The following is a 16,280-nucleotide window of genomic DNA, read 5'->3' as shown; positions in this document are numbered from 1 at the left end:
AACTTCAGCTGTACCTGAAAGATTAAAACTGGTGGCTCATGGGCCAGAGATGACCCACAGGGTGGTTATAAAAAAATCATTATTTGAAATAGAGAGACTTCCCTCTCTGTTTTGCCCCAACCCTTAAACAGGTCATGTACTGTATCCTCACCTTTGTGTTGTGACTTTATTATCCTGCACCCGCTGCCCTCTAACCTCATTCACCTGGTCCTGTAAGTATTTGCATTTGAGATCCTAATAACAGTCGGGTGAATGACACAGTAGTCTTTTGTTTTGTGCCAATGAGCCCTCCACTCCTGACCATCCCCTATCCCCTGAGCTTATACCCAGCAGGCTATTTTATGTTTTGGGGGGTATATTTTGGACTCCCCACGTAGCCAGGAAGAGGCACTGGGGACTCAATGCTGGGCACTTTACCGTCACACACAGCTCATGCCAGCCTCCACCAAGGACTGCCACTCCTTGCTTAGGCCTAGCGAAATCTAAAGGCCCAGGCCTGGCTTTACCCCTCTGGGCACTCCTGCCCTGCCCCTGCCTCCACCGTGTCCCACTTAGTCTCAGAATAGCTTTTGACTTCTCTGAGGTCTATGGGGAAATCTGGGGTACCCTCTAGCTGAGAAAAGAGGGAGTGCCCTGAACAGAGGCCAACCCGGTCCATTCCTTCCTGGCGCCCTACACAGGGAGGGAAAAGCAGCAGCTCCGGTGGGATTTACTGGGAGGGTCAGTGCTGTAGGTAAAAATCCAGAGCAGCAGTTCTCAACCTGTGGGTCGCGACCCTGGCTGGGGGTCGAACGACCAAAACACAGGGGTCGCCTAAAGCCATTGGAAATACATATTTTATTTAAAGATGTATTGTATAATACATATTTTATTTAAAAATGTATTGTATAATACATATTTTATTTAAAAATGTATTGTATAATACATATTTTATTTAAAAATGTATTGTATAATAAATATGTATTTTCCAATGGCTTTAGGTGACCCCTGTGTTTTCGTTGTTCGACCCCCGCCAGGGTCGCGACCCACAGGTTGAGAACCGCTGATCTAGAGGCAAGATCTCGAGATTAGAGAATGAAACAGACAGGAAAAAGAGAAAGACAGAAATGAAGCAGAAAGAAGAGAGAACAAAAAGAAAAATGGAGACCAAGAAAGACAGAGATAAACTAAGCGACGGAGGCACGGAAATTAAGAAACAGATGTGGCTGGGATGGGAAGATGTAATTTAGTGGCTCAAAGAACTATGGAGCTAGATTTTGAGAAACATAGGCAGAAGATACAAAATAGGTGGTTTTTAATTGAAAACTTTTATAAAAAGGCGCAAAAGTATGAAGGGGACCGCGGGCTAGGCCCGGGCCTGTAGCGTCGGTAGGCGGGGCAGGGGATGGCGGGAGCAGTGCAGGGCGGCCCCACCTCCATTTGTCGCTCAGTCGCTCAGTCGTCCACTCTGTTTCGGCCACCCTGTGCTCATGCGCACAAAAGGGCAGGAGCAAGGGTGCCCCTGGGAGCCTGCATGTGCAGGCACTGGACGGCGTTGGGGGCTGTCCAAGCTCAGGCCCGGGGCCTGGCGGGCGTGCAGTGATGGGGCTGGTGCGAAGGTGCGAACCCCGGGCGGCAGATACAGCGGAAGGAGCCATCGGTGTTTATGCAGCGTGCATTGATACAGAGTGGTGCAGCCGCCTCAGCCTCATCACACTCGTTGATATCTGGAGAGGAGGGTACAAGGAGTGCTATTCAGGCTGGGAATCGGGGTGTCCAGCTCCCTGTTCCCTGAGGCTCCTGGAACAGAGGGGAGCCCATGCAGAACCTCTCCATTGAGCTTGAGCCCAGGCACTACCATCTGCTGCCTGTGTGAGCCTGGACAGGTAGCTTAACCTTTCTGTGCCTCAGCTTTGTTTTCTGTAAGATGACTCCAGTAGCCCCTAAGTCACTAGGTTTTTGTTAGGAAAATAATATTGATGATGATATCAACCACAGTAAATTCACATTCCAACCAGACATGTGTTAAGCACATTACCTTACATGACCAGGCGGTAGTGCAGTGGATAGAATGCCGGCCTGGGATGCTAAAGACTCAGGTTCAAAACCCCGAGGTCACCTGGCTTGAGCGTGGTGGCACCAGCTTTAGTGTGGTATCATAAACATGACCCCAAAGTGGCTGGCTTGAAGCCTAAGGTTGCTGCCTTGAGCAAGGGAGTCACTGACTTGGCTGGAGCCCCCTAGTCAAGGCACATACAGTGGTATCTTGAGATATGAGCAGACCAACACATGAATTTTTTAAGATCCAAGCTGCAACTCGGTCCATATTTTGGTTCGAGATCTGAGCAAAATTCCGAGATACAAGTCGTGATTCGGGAGGCTGCCACTAGTTGGCGCATTGGTGCCCGGGTCTAGTATTGGCAGCACAACACCACCATCTCATTCTTTCTCACATGTTACCCACAGAATCAAGTCGAATCTCGTGTGCTGTACTTGTTCTTGCATCATTTTTGCACTTTTTACTAACTTTTTTTGTGTGCTATCATGGGGCTGAAGAAAGGGAGTTTAAGGACAGTGGTGAGAAGAAGAGAATGATGTCGATAGAAGTAAAGCAAGAAATAATAGAAAAACATGAGACATGAGAGTGATGTGGTGTAAGAGTGATTGAACTGGCAAGGCTGTACAACCACAATACATCTACAATTTGTACCATCCTTAAACAAAAAGATGCCATCAAAAACGCAAATCCAGCGAAAGGAACTGCAATTCTGTCCCAATTAAGGACAACTATCCGTGAAGAAATGGAGAAGCTTCTGCTGGTGTGGGTGAAAAAGCTGGCAGGAGATACAGTGACAGAGACTGTAATATGCGAAAAGTCATGTATTATTTATAGCAACTTGAAGAATAAAGAACCATCAACCTCAAAAGAGGCAGCAGAAGATACGTTTAAGGCAAGTCACGGCTGGTTTGAAAATTTCAAGGAGAGATCTGGCATCCACTCGGTGGTGAGGCCTGGTGCAGCTGCGAGTGCTGACGTTAAGGCAGCTGAGGAGTACATCTAACGTTCTGCTGCGCTTATCACAAAGGAAGGCTACATCCCCCAACAAGTGTTCAACTGTGACAAAACAGGATTGTTTTGGGAAAAAATACGCCAGAGGACTTTCATCACCTCGGAGAAGAAGCTGCCAGGCCATAAACCTATGAAGGACCGTCTGACCCTTGCATTGTGTGCAAATGCTAGCTATCTGGTGACTGTAAAGTAAAGGCACTGCTAGTGTATCATTCCAAAAATCCTCGAGCCTTTAAGACTCACAGATTCTTAAAGAAAAACTGCAGGTTATGTGGTGTGCCAATGCTAGGGCATGGGTTACGCGGCAGTTTTTTATTGAATGGGTAAATCTCGTTTTTGGTCCTGCAGTGAATAAATATCTTCAAGAAAATAAACTCCCGATGAAAGCATTGCTAATCCTTGATAATGCTCCAGCCCACCCACCAGGTCTTGAAGATGACATTCTCGATGAGTTCAAATTCGTGAAAGTCCTCTACCTCCCACCTAACATGATTTCAATCTTGCAACCTATGGATCAGCAGGTCATTTCCAACTATAAAAAGCTTTACACAAAGCACTTGTTCCACCGCTGCTTTGAGGTGACTGAGAATATAATTCTAACCCTTCAAGAGTTTTGGAAAGATCACTACAACATCGTGATATGTTTACACATTATTGACTTGGCATGGCAAGAAGTTACAAGAACCTTGAACTCGGCATGGAAAAAGTTATGGCCTGATGCTGTTGCAGACAGGGACTTCGAAGGATTCGAACCAGAGACCGAGACCGAGGTAGAAGCGTTGGAGGAGATTGTGTCCCTCGGAAAGTCGATGGGTCTGGAGGTAGATGAGGGTGATGTAAACAAGCTTGTCGAGAAACATGAGGAGGAACTCTCAACTGAGGAGTTGAAGGAGCTACAGATGATGCAACATACGGAGCTTCTGCAAGAGATTAGTAGTGAGGAGGAGGTAGAGTCGGAGGAAGTGATTTCTACAAGTGAAATTAAAGACATGCTGGCAATGTGGGAGAAGCTTTCAAGTTTCACTGAAAAGAAACACCCAGAAAAAGTTTCAACTGGTCGTGCTTCAGCATTTTTTAATGACACTTGTTTGTCACATTTCCATAACATTTTAAAAGGCAGGCAAAAGCAAACCTCTTTGGATAGATTTTTATTCAAAAGTCCTGCAAGTGAAAGTGTCGAAAGTGTAGCCAAAAAGGCAAAAACAGGTGATGATTAAATGAAAAATACATAATGTTAAGCTTAGGTTAAGTTTAAAGTTAGAAAGTGCATTTATTTTACAATTAAGTTTTTGTGGTTTTATTTTAAGTAAAGAAAGTGCAGTTTTAGTTTTGTTTAAAGTAAAGAATATGCAGTTTTAGTTTATATTTAGTGTTAAGAAAGTGCAGTTTTAGTTTACGTGTCTACAGTGCCTGCATCCCTTCCTCCCTCCCTCCTCCTCCACCATTCACCTCCGTTAGCCGCACTCGTCTGTCTCCAAGTAAGAATGCAGTACTAAATAACACTATTTTCTTTTATTTCATATATTTTGTTATGCATTGGTAAAGTATACATGTCTGTTTATTAATTAAAAACATGTCTTTTTTCATAATTTGGGTAGTTTGAGGATGGAACGGATTAAATTTATTTCAGTTATTTTAAATGGGAGAAATTTGTTTGATATACGAGTTGACTGACTTACGAGCTCGGTTACAGAACGAATTAAACTCGTACCTCAAGGTACCACTGTATGAGAAAGCAATCGATGAACAACTAAAGTGTCACAACTGCAAGTTGATGCTTCTTATCTGTCTGTCTCTCTCTTGCTTGCTCATCCACACAAAAAAAAACAATAAAAAAACCCCACATTACTTGCATTAAACTTACCATCCTAGTAACTCTATGAAGTAGGTTCTGTGAAGTAGGGTCCACCACAGGGTCAGCCCCTTGCCCACTCTCACACAGCAAGCCTACACCCTGTCATTGGATGCTCAGACCACTTCTCAAAGGCTCTGAGTGTCCAGCCCCTGCTATTTCTTGGCTGTAAAACCTTGGGGAACTCAATTCTTTTCTGAGCCTCAGTTTACATATAGGCCTCAGTATCATTGTTTTTTTTTGTTGTTGTTGTTTTTTTTTTGTATTTTTCTGAAGCTGGAAACGGGGAGAGACAGTCAGACAGACTCCCGCATGCGCCCGACCGGGATCCACCCGGCACGCCCACCAGGGGCGATGCTCTGCCCCTCCGGGGCTTCGCTCTGCTGCGACCAGAGCCACTCTAGCGCCTGGGGCAGCGGCCAAGGAGCCATCCCCAGCGCCCGGGCCATCTTTGCTCCAATGGAGCCTTGGCTGCGGGAGGGGAAGAGAGAGACAGAGAGGAAAGAGGGGGGGAGGTGGAGAAGCAAATGGGCGCTTCTCCTATGTGCCCTGGCCGGTAATCGAACCCGGGTCCCCCGCACGCCAGGCCGACGCTCTACCGCTAAGCCAACCGGCCAGGGCCCTCAGTATCATTGTTAATCGGTATTAACGATGTTCACAATTCTTTGAAATAGGTTCTATGACTATGGTCACTTCAGATGAGAAAACCTTAGCAAGGGACAGTAACCTGGCCAGGTCACACAGCAAGTTGCTGGACTGAGTATGAGGTCTTTGTGACTCCCCCAGAGTCCTGTGTTACTACTGTCTAAAATAGGCAAACAATTTATATTTCCACTGCACAAACAGGAAGATTGAAGCTCTCCAAAGAGGTCAAGCCAATTAACCAAGGTAGCAATGGGAATCCGTAGATATCACAACCACAGGATTTCATTCTTCTACCCTGCTTCAAGTCCAGCCACGGCCCAGGGGTCAAGCTCTGTTTTCCTGGCAGCCTGACTTCACCTTCATCAGGCTGCTCCTTCCTGGCTGGCTCCTCACTAGTCGTCACTAAGCACCCACCTTTAGTCAGGGCTTCAACCCTCTACCCATGCCCACTGGCCCCAGCCAGCCCCTCACCAACGCAGGCCATGCGGGTCATGTCTAGGCGGTAGCCATCAAAGCAGTCGCAGGTGAAGCCCTCGGGGACACGCACGCAGCGGCCGTGGGCACAGCCATCCAGGATCCCACACTCCTCTGCCTCCAGCCCCTGGTAGGGCCCAGCCAGGGTGCCTGAAGAGAATGCACCAACTCCTTGATTCAGGGTCTGCACCCTCTCTCCCTTATTTCCCCAAGGCAGGGTGTGCCCCTGGCTCTAAATGTCCTTACTAAATGGTCTATCCCTCTGCAGGCGGCCCTGCTGGGCCAGGAGGTGTATCTCACTGTGCTCTCCCCAGCTTTCCCTCTGTCTGCACCTCTTGGTGGGTCTACAGGTATGTCTCTGTTCTTTCCGACTGCATCTGTGTTTTCCCATCTCTCTGATCCTGGCTCTCCCCCTGGCTTGTTTCTGCATCTCTCTCCCTCCTTCCTATCTCAATATCTGTACAGCTCGGTCCTCATCTCAGATCCCATAAGCCTTCAGTGCTCACCAGCATAGCCTCCACCTTCACGTGGCTCATCAGGCTCTGGGAAGGAGCCGCGGGTGTCGCGGGACCGATAGCGCCAGCGGGTACTCGGGCCAGGTGGAACAGGAGCCTCAGATTCACCATAGGGACCACCATCATCCTCAAAGTCAGGCATGTCGAAGGGTGGCACCCCGTAGGGGGCCTCCCGGCGGGCGAAGGGCCCAGGTGGTGGTGGGTAGGGGTCATAGGGTAGCACAGGTGGTGGGTACAACTCAGGCCCATATGGAAGGCCCTGGTAAGGTGGACCTAGGTCTGGACCATACTCGTAGGGGAGTCCAAAGCCACCTGGCCGTGGGGGGCCATATGCAGGGGGTCGCAGCACATTGCACAGGGCCTCAAAGTCATCTGTGAACAGGAGCCAAGCCTAACAGTCATCCCTTGCTTGTCTTGCACCCACCATTCATGTCCCCCCTGTGGTTAGAACCCAGAGGAGGTGGGAGGGCCTCAGGCTGAGGAATGGAAGGGGCTTCAGAGGAGGAGGCTGGGCTTGCAGGGTGAGGATCAGAGGTTCTGGGGCCAGGATTGAGGGTCCAAAGGCTGAGACTAGGATTCCAAGGTGCTGGGGGTCAGGATGAGTAAGGACTGCAGTTGAAAGTTATGGTCCAACTTGCCGGAATTAGGAGGACCCATGGGAACTCAGACTAGGGGCCGACAGAAATGGTATTCTAGTGTTTTAATGACCAGGACTAGGAATTCCCAGAAACTGCTACTGGGGGTCTGAGGGACCAGGATGCATGGGAGGAGATCTGAGCCACAGGACCTGGAGGTCTGAGGACTGAGGATGGGGTCTTTGGGCCTGGGGCTGGGCTGGGTTCCCAAGGCTGAGGATGAAAGGAATCAAGGGCTTTAAGAGCCAAGACCTGGGGATCTCTGGGGCTATATGTTGGGGTCCAAGGCACTGGAACTTGGGAGGCCTGTGGATTATGATCAGAGAGTCTACGGGCCGGGATGGTGGGGTCTGAGCAACTGGCATTGGAAGTCTAAGAGTCCAGGATTTGGGGCACTGGGTCTCATGGGCTGTTTTGAAGTTCTGAAGATCAAGAGTTGAGGGCCTGAGAGGGCAGACCTCAAGGCTCTATTCAGCTGCCACTATGATGGTCCCTGCTGCTAAGCCTGGGAGATCTTGGGATGTGACTTGGGGAGTAAGAGACCAAGATTTAGGGATGGGCTAGAGTATAGGGGTCTGAGTAGCTGAGTTCGGGGAGATTTGGGAGTCTAATCACTGGGTCTCAATCTAAGAGAGTTAGGGGCCTAGATTTGGAGCCTGAGAGGCAAGGCTTCTGAGTGCAGCCCAAGAAGGTGGCAATACCTGAGTCCTGGGCAGGGCAGAGGGCACAGTCCATTCCCCATGCCTCCCCATAGAGGCAGCAGCACTCTGTGTAGGTGGCCTGACGATCCAGCCGTGGGCGACTGCACACGAGGTCAGCCCCCACTTCCTGCCAGCACACTCCCAGGTTGTCCTCTGAGGGCGGAGAAGACATACATCAGGGTGGGGCTGACACTTAGATCCTCCCAAATGCTCAGCTTCCTCTCCTGCTGCGGCAGCCCAGCCTCCTCTGCCTATCACAAATCCTCATCAGCTGTGATCTGACACCCAGAAGCCCTCTGAGATATATTCCAAGGTTCTGATATGAGGACAGGGCTTGGTCTGGCATGAGGCCGTCATAGGAGGAGAGAGCAGGGCCGTTCCAATGGCTGGGAGAGAGGGTTTGAGAAAGCTCTGTCCAAGCCCGGCTTCTGGAGCAGCAGTTGATTTCCCTCTCTGAGCATTGTTGGAGTGAAGTGTTTGGGGATGTTGTAGGAACAGAGTTTGGGTCTGTGAGCAAAAGAAAGAGAAAGAAAGAACTCAAAGAGATAGAGACAACCACATCCAAATAGTCAGAGATTTTAAGAGAAACCGGTAAGCAAAGATGCAGAGAGGGACAGAAAGAAACAGACCCAGAAACAACAAAAGACCCAGAAAGTGTCAGAGAAAAACCTAAAGACAGAAACCCCCAGAAAGGTGGAAGGAGTCAGAGTTACACAGGGAAATAACAGGGAGAACGCCTTTAGCAAGCAGTTGGACCAGGCCCTGTTCTGTCCTTTAAAATAAAATTCCTCTCAACAGTCTCATAAGTTAGGGCTACCGTCAATTCACCCAATATGCACAAAAGACACTGGGATCCAAGGGCTGGGCGGCGTGGGAAAGACTGGGCGGGGCGTAATCGGCTAGGTGGGGAGCGGCGGGCCTGAGGCGGTTACCGAGATTCTGGCTCTCGTTGGAGACGCAGCGGCGCCGTGAGCCGTCCAGCACCAGTGGAGGCTCGCACGTGCAATGATAAGAACCCACGGTGTTGACGCAGCGGCCGCCCTCACAAGCCGGCTCATCATCTGCGCATTCGTCGTTATCTAAGGTGGCATGGGGAGTGGTTAAGAAGCAGGCCTCTGTCCTTTCCCAGTTCCCTGGTGCATTGACAGTGATAGATGGAGTCTGGACTTCAGGAAGGGCTTCCTGCTAGTAGTGGCCACATTCCAGAGAGAGGCTGTCGTACTGGAAGGTTCAGGAGAGTTTTTTGGGGAGTGGTGGGGGTGGGGCTCCTACCGATACACTCCAGTCGCTGGGCATGGTAGTAGTACCCGTTGCTACAATAACACGAGTAGCCTGGGGCCGTGTTCACGCACACACCGCTTTTGCACACCTGGTCTCGGAACAGCTGGCACTCATCCACATCTGCAGGAAGGATGGTCAGAAGGATGCCCCACCAAAAGAGATGGGTGTGGGCCAGGGTATAAGTGGACGGGGATGGGGGGCAGGGTGTGTGTGGTTGTATGGCATGACCAGGGAAGAGGAAGACAGAGAGATGGTGATAGAGACCCAGAGATAGAATAGGGGAAGATGGAGACAGACAGACTGAGGGGGTGGGATGGGTGGGAGGAAACAGAGAAGCGGATAGGGTGAGAGAGGGAAAGAAAGAAAACAGGGACAGGGTGGGCAGGAGCTGGGCCTGGGGGCCAAGGGTAAGGGGGACTTAAGTCTGGCCTCACCTCTCCGGAGGCTGGGGTCTCCGCTGGGTGCCAGATAGCCCCGGCCATGGGGGCACAGTGACTGGTATTCAGCTGCACACAGAGACAAGGCTAAGCCCAGACCCCAGCATCCCAGCCCCACCCTGGGCCTGCCCAGGCCCGCCTGTCTCAGTGCTTGCTCTGGCCCCGTGTCCACCCTCCACCCTAGTCTTCCGGCCCTCATGCCTGTTTGTGCCCAACCCAACCTCATGCCCACTACCCAAACCCTCAGCCCTGTGTCCACCCCGCAACCCACGCCCACCTGTCTCAGTGCTTGCTCTGGCCCCGTGTCCACCCTCCACCCTAGTCTTCCGGCCCTCATGCCTGTTTGTGCCCAACCCAACCTCATGCCCACTACCCAAACCCTCAGCCCTGTGTCCACCCCGCAACCCACGCCCACCTGTCTCAGTGCTTGGACACTGCTGGATGCGGCAGCCGCTGCCCCAGCCCTCTCCCACAGTACAGCAGCACTCCTGCCACGTCACATTCCGTGCCAAGATGTTGTCACATGCATCTGGAGCTGCTGTGTCAAAGTAGCACTCCCGGCGCCCACTGCCCACAGGTCCCTGCCTTGGTGGGCTGGGCCGGTGGGGCGGGGGTGGGGGTGGTGGCCTGGCTGGCAGACCAGGGCTGGCAGGTGCCTGGGGCTGGGAGCCTGGGAATATGCCTGGGGAGACAAGAGGCTTTAACCAGTGTGGGCTGAGCCTTCAGCCTCCATAATATAAATGGGGAAACTGGGGCCCAAAGGGCTCCCAGCCATTAGTGGCAGAACTAGACTCCACTCTGTCATTGTCCCTTTCTCCTAGTCTCATATCCTATGACTCCCACCTCACACTCTCCCAGACATCTGGCCATCATTGCAGCTGCACTTTGGGTAGGAAGAAAGAGTTCCCTGACCTCCTGGATGCCTCCCTGGGTTCTTATATCCAGTGTGTTCCCAAATGGCCTTGGAGTCTTCACCCCCAAACCTAGGCCTGGGTTAGGGCACCTCTTCCAGATCCAGGCACCCCTACAGCTTGTCCACTAGGCCTCTTGAGTGTTTCTCTCCACCTGCCCTCTCTTCCCTCCTATAGCTGCTGCCTTGATCCAGTCCTGTCCTCTGCCTGGTTCCTGCCCCACCTTGCTGCCTAGTCTCCCAATGCCAGGGTTACTTCCTCCAACCCATCTTCACATGGCAGCCAAAGCTTTCAATATCTGATCATACTTCCCTTCCTGCTCAGAACCCTTCCATGGTGCCAGGGTAACCTCGGGACAAGTCTAGCCTCCTGACCACAGTGAGTCAGTATGACCTGGCACCGGCCTCTTTCTGTGGCTTCTCTCCCTACTCCTTCCCTTGCTCTGTACAGTCGGCCTCCCTGAACTTACTTCAGCTTCTCCAACATGCCAGGCCCTCTCTTGCTTTGCCAGATCTTGCTTTCTCTGACCTGAATGTCATCCTCACATTCTTACCCACTTCACCTGGCTCGTTTCTACTCATCCTACTGTTCTGAGTTCGGACATCCCCTCCTACAGGAAGCTAACTCCTCTCCCTAACTCCTCTCCCAGGCTGGGGCGAGCACTTCCTCTGGAGTACCACAACCCAGTAGCCTTTCCTCAAGACAGGCTTATTCTCTCTGGCCTGTGCTTCTCATCCCAGCCCTGATTTCTCTGGATTGTCACCATCTAGTGATATCTCTGCCAGCCCCCACTATACTGTGAATCTCTTCAAGACAGAGTGGTCTTCCCTGTTCACTATTGTGTTCCCAGTACCCAGAATAGGGACTAAAGACAGTGGATGCCCTGTGAACATTTGTTGAATTAGGGAATCTGATAAATTCAGGCAGAGCCAAGATCTTGTTCTTCTGACTCTGAATCCCACTACCCAGGTTAACTCGAGTTCTGAAGATTTTTGTCGTTTAAAATAATGGCATTTGGTATGCTCTCCCTCTCGGGAGCAAGCACAAGCCTTTCCCGTTCCCCCTTCTTCCCCCACAGGTGTGTGTATCTCCTAAACACTAAGGGTCCTCATGAGACTAGCAACTTGCAATGGGCGGTGGCAGCTCATCCCAGGTTAACCCCCAGAATCTGTCCCCAAGGTCTCCTTTTCTCTTACTTCCGAGTGAGCCAAAGCAGCCCCGCCTAGGCTCTCCTGTGGCTTCCTCTATCCTAAACCCTTCCTGTTTCACTGTTCCCAGTTTTAATAAATGTACTCTCAAAATAAATAAATAAAACAAAACAATGGCATGTAACTGATGGCAGCTGTCCACCTCTGGAATGGTTAGACCACATCATCTTTCCGTGGGGCAAGCAGCCCTCAGTTAAATAGACACACATAGTCTTACCAGCAGAAGTCCGTGGGGGAACACAGCGTCCAGTCATGGGGTCAAACTCCTCAGGACTGGTGGGGCAGACACAGAGGAAGGAGCCTTCCACATTCTCACAAAGGGCAGCTCCACACACACCCTGTAGTGTTTCACATTCATTCACATCTGTGAGCAGGAGACAACAGGGGAGAGGAAGTCAGTGGTGGTCAATTCTGATTCTGAAGGTCTAAAAGTCTGAACTTTCAAATATAATGGATATTTTTAATGGCCCAGACCCCGTCATCTCCTCTGGTGACAAACCCTGAATTTCTCTTCCGAGCCTTCTGCTCCTTTATTTTTAGCTCATGTGTATTGAGCAGGGCTCCGTCTACTCTAGGGTTGGGAATAGGTCCCAGGTATGGCCAACCAGATTGCGCATTTCTCTGGTTCAGAGGCAGGTGGAGCCTAAGCTAGGCCAATCAAATTCAGTTCCGGGACTTTGCCTGGAAATACTGAGAAAGAGCCTCCCTCTGTAGCTAGAGTTGCCTAGCTGAGGACAGTGTTAGCTGGAGGTGCTATGGGCCACCTTTGTCACTGTCAAACGATAGTCTGCTGAAAATAAATGTAGTAGAAGAAAGCAAGCTAAAAGAGGAAGGCAGGTAGCCTTCCTGGGTCCAAGCATGCCTGAAGTTCACCTATATCCCAGGACTCCACAGTTTCAATCCCTTTTAAAGAAATAGAGCCTGTTGTGTTGGCATCTGTCAAAACTTAGGGAATGTATAATGAAGGTTTATGCATTTCACTGTATATAAATTGATCTACATGTAAAAATATTTGTAAATACATACTGAATTCTGGCTAATGATATGCATACTGAAGAATTTAGAAAGAAGTGTACTTGATGCCGGTAATTTAATTTTAAATCTATCCCAAAAAATTAACTGGATTTATGGATAGATATATGTAAAATGATAATAACAGAATACAGGTCATACTGTATATTTGGAAAATGTCTTCATAAAATGATGGGGAAAAATAAAGCACGTTTATATACATTTAAGATTAGCGCATTTTACATACTTTATGTGTGATTTTTTAAAAGCATTCCCAAAATAAAATCTAAACAAAGAGAGTTTCCTGACATAAAGATGATCTTATATCCCAAGGTCTAAGTTCCACATCCCGAAAGTTTACTTGTTCAAATCTATGAAGAAGGGCTGGGCCTGACCCACCTCTTTCCCACCCCGTGGCCCCACCCACCCCCTGGAGCCCCGTACCCACGCAATGACGCCCATCCCGTGCCCCCTCGTAGCCCTGGTCACAGAGGCACTGGAAGGAGCCGGGCAGGTTCTGACATACAGCATGGGCCCCGCAGAAGGACCGGTTCCGGCATTCGTCCATATCTGCAACCAGCAGACAGTCAGGCCATTGCTGGACCTTCTATCTCCTCCACAGTTCACCCAATGCCTGACGGACACCCACCCTGGCATCCTCCCCCAGGCGTGGGTTGGTAGCCAGGGTCACAGGCTGGCATGCAGCGGTAGGAGCCAGGGGTGTTTTCACAACGCTGGGCTCCACAAATTGCAGGGCCATATTCTTGGCACTCATCCACATCTGCAAGAGTGGGGACAAGGGAAGGGAAGGAGAGGAGAGTCACAGGCCTGGATTTACAGGTTCTTGATGCCACTTCTAGTTCTCATGACTGAGACGCCTCTATCAATCTGGTATTCTAGGAGTCTGAGCTTCTAAAGATTGACAGGTGATAACTCCCTACGGTGTCATGGCCATTTCTCACATAGCCCAAGCCTGGACCCACTTCAGGCTTTTGCACTTGCTGTTCCCTCTGACAGGAACACTTTCCCCAGCTATTGGCATGGCTTCCTCCCTCACTTCACTCAAGTGTCTAAGTCAAGCCTTCCTAGCACCCCTCCCCCACTGCCCTGTCATCTCTGTCCATTTATCCTGCCATAATTTCCTTCCTTCCTTCCTTCCTTCCTTCCTTCCTTCCTTCCTTCCTTCCTTCCTTCCTTCCTTTTTTATTAAGTGAGAGGCGAGGAGGCAGAAAGACAGACTCCCGCATGCACCCAGACTGGGATCGACCCGGCATGCCCCCAAGCTGGGGATGCTCTGCCCATCTGGGCTGTTGCTCCATTGCTTGGCAACTGAGTCATTTTTAGTTCCTGAAGTAAGGCCATGGAGCCATCCTCAGTGCCCTGGGCCAACTGCTTGAACTGTTTGAGCTATGGCTATGGGATAGGGAGAGGGGGGAGGAGAGGGGGAGGAGTAGAGAAGCAGATGGTTGCTTCTCCTGTGTTCTCTGACTGGGAATCGAACCTGGGACTTCTACATGCCAGGCCAACGCTCTACTGCTAAGCCAACTGGTCAGGGCCTATCCTGCTATAATTTCCTTTTTAAATTTGACATATTATAGCCATCCCCTACAATGCAAACTCCACACAGCAGGGTGTCTGTCTTGTTCCCCACTATATTCCCTGGGCATGGTACACTACATAACATATATAACATACAGTAGGTACCACAGGTTGTTTGCGGAGTAAGTTTTAAATTAATTTACCTCATTATCATCTGTCCTCCCCATACACACCAGCTCCATGAAGGTATTTTGTTTAACTTACTGCCTGTTGTGCCCCCAGTATCCTGCACACAGCAGGTGCTTATTGCATTCTTGTGGAATTAGTGAATGAGCCCTGAAACTAGGTTTCCATGAGTCAGAGGTCTGGCAACCAGAGAGCCAAGGCAGCCAGCCCACAGCCATTTCTTTCTTTCTTTTTTTAATTAAAAAAAAAAACAACACTTATTGCTTGATTTTAGCAAGAGAGGAATGGAAATGAGAGACAGAGAGAGAGAAACCCAGGAACATCAGTCTGTTCCTGTCTGTGCCCTGACCAGGGATCAAACCAGCAATCTCTGCAGTTCGGGATGATGCTCTAACCAACCAAGCTATCTTGCCAGGGCCCACAGTAATTTCTTCTGTTCCACAAAATGCTGACCCACATTCCATCCAAAAAAAAAAAAAAAAAATCTTAGATTAGTCCTAGCCTCGTCTCAGCCAGCAGCCTGCCAGAGCCTGCTGGGGAAATGGGGCAAGAGGGCTGAGGGGTGAGAGGTGAGAAGTGAAGGGTGAAGGGTGAGGTGCGGTTATGGAGGGCTGGAAAGGCATGGGAAATGAGAAGAGTAGGCAAGGGGTAGTCTATAGGCGGAGCAGAGACAGAAAAGTATAGACATGTAGTTCCCAAGGCCTGGAGAAGTCCGAGGAAAAGCAAAAGAACTAATCTGGAGAGACAAATAGCACTTTGAAGGGCAGAGGTTAAGTGGGCAAGGGCCAGTGTTTGGGGAAACCTGAAGAATGTCACATTGGGAAAGGCTGGGGAGCAGGACAGCGAAGGTTGTGTCTCTTTGGAGGGACAGCTGGAAAGAGAGCGAATGGTGGAAGGTAGAAAAAGTGCAGGTCCAAAGAGAAGGGGCCTGAAGAGGGAGAAACAGGGAGTTTTAATCAGACTGACAAAAGGGAGGGAGGATAACTGTCCTTATGTGAGGAGTTATCTTATTGGGATAACTCAACCTGCTGATGGGGTATGGGCTGCTTCTGAAAGCGAGGCTTGGCCTGGTCCCTGAGAGTAGTGATACCCCCCACCCTCCCACTTTGCCTCTACAAGAAAATACAAGACACACTAAATTTTTTTTTTAATTAAAATAATATTAGAGCCTGGCTGGGTAGCTCAGGTGTTAGAGTGTCATCCCCATACACTTGGTTGTGGGTTCTATACCCAGTCAGGGCACCTACTAGCATCACCTAATGAATGCATAAATGTGAAAGAGAAACAAAATGATGTTTCTCTCTCTCCCTTCCTCTCTCTCTCTCTCAAATCGGTAAATAAAAAATTTATTTTAATTAGCCCTGGCTAAAGCATTGACCCTGCTCACCAGAGATCACAGGTTCCAAGAAGCAATCAATGAATACACAACTAAATGGAACAACTAAGTGAAACGAGTTGATGCTTTTCTTCTCTCTCCTTTCCCCTTCCTCTCTCCCTTCCTCTCTCTCTCTCTCAAAACAATGGAAAAGTTAAAAAAACAAATTTAAAAAATTAAAATAATGCCTGACTAGTGGTGGTGCAGTTGATAAAGCATCGACCTGAGACGCTGAGGTCCCAGGTTCAAAACCTGACGTCGCTGGCTTGAGCACAGGCTCGCCAGGTTGAGTGTGGATCACTGGCTTGAGCGTGGGATCATCGACATGATCCCATGATTGCTGACTTGAGCAAGGGGCCACTGGCTCGGCTGCAGCACACCCCCAAGTAATCAATGAACAACTAAAGTGCCACAAATATGAGTTGATTCTTCTTATCTCTTTCCCTTCCTGTGTCTGTCTC

General features: G+C 49.8%; 1 protein-coding gene across 3 annotated transcripts in view; it reads right to left on the bottom strand.

Annotated features, from left to right (window-relative positions):
- Window positions 1–1,277: 1,277 nt before the first annotated feature.
- LTBP4 (latent transforming growth factor beta binding protein 4) overlaps window positions 1,278–16,280 on the bottom strand; it is a 32,714-nt gene continuing 17,711 nt past the window's right edge. For 2 of the 3 annotated variants that reach the window (XM_066242030.1, XM_066242032.1), the window contains 11 exons: window positions 13,369–13,500; window positions 13,164–13,289; window positions 11,926–12,072; window positions 10,005–10,271; window positions 9,587–9,658; window positions 9,144–9,272; window positions 8,804–8,950; window positions 7,872–8,024; window positions 6,527–6,907; window positions 6,018–6,170; window positions 1,278–1,706 (listed from right to left, as the gene is read on the bottom strand). In XM_066242030.1, the coding sequence (XP_066098127.1) occupies window positions 1,552–1,706; window positions 6,018–6,170; window positions 6,527–6,907; window positions 7,872–8,024; window positions 8,804–8,950; window positions 9,144–9,272; window positions 9,587–9,658; window positions 10,005–10,271; window positions 11,926–12,072; window positions 13,164–13,289; window positions 13,369–13,500 (1,862 nt within the window). In that variant the 3' untranslated portion in view covers window positions 1,278–1,551. The remainder of the gene's footprint in view (window positions 1,707–6,017; window positions 6,171–6,526; window positions 6,908–7,871; window positions 8,025–8,803; window positions 8,951–9,143; window positions 9,273–9,586; window positions 9,659–10,004; window positions 10,272–11,925; window positions 12,073–13,163; window positions 13,290–13,368; window positions 13,501–16,280) is intronic. The other variant, XM_066242031.1, reaches the window with a different exon arrangement.

Source organism: Saccopteryx bilineata, chromosome 9, assembly GCF_036850765.1.
Source record: "Saccopteryx bilineata isolate mSacBil1 chromosome 9, mSacBil1_pri_phased_curated, whole genome shotgun sequence".
Lineage (NCBI taxonomy): Eukaryota > Metazoa > Chordata > Mammalia > Chiroptera > Emballonuridae > Saccopteryx > Saccopteryx bilineata.
The sequence above is the reverse complement of the archived record's forward strand: the minus strand, read 5'-3'. Positions and strand labels throughout refer to the sequence as shown.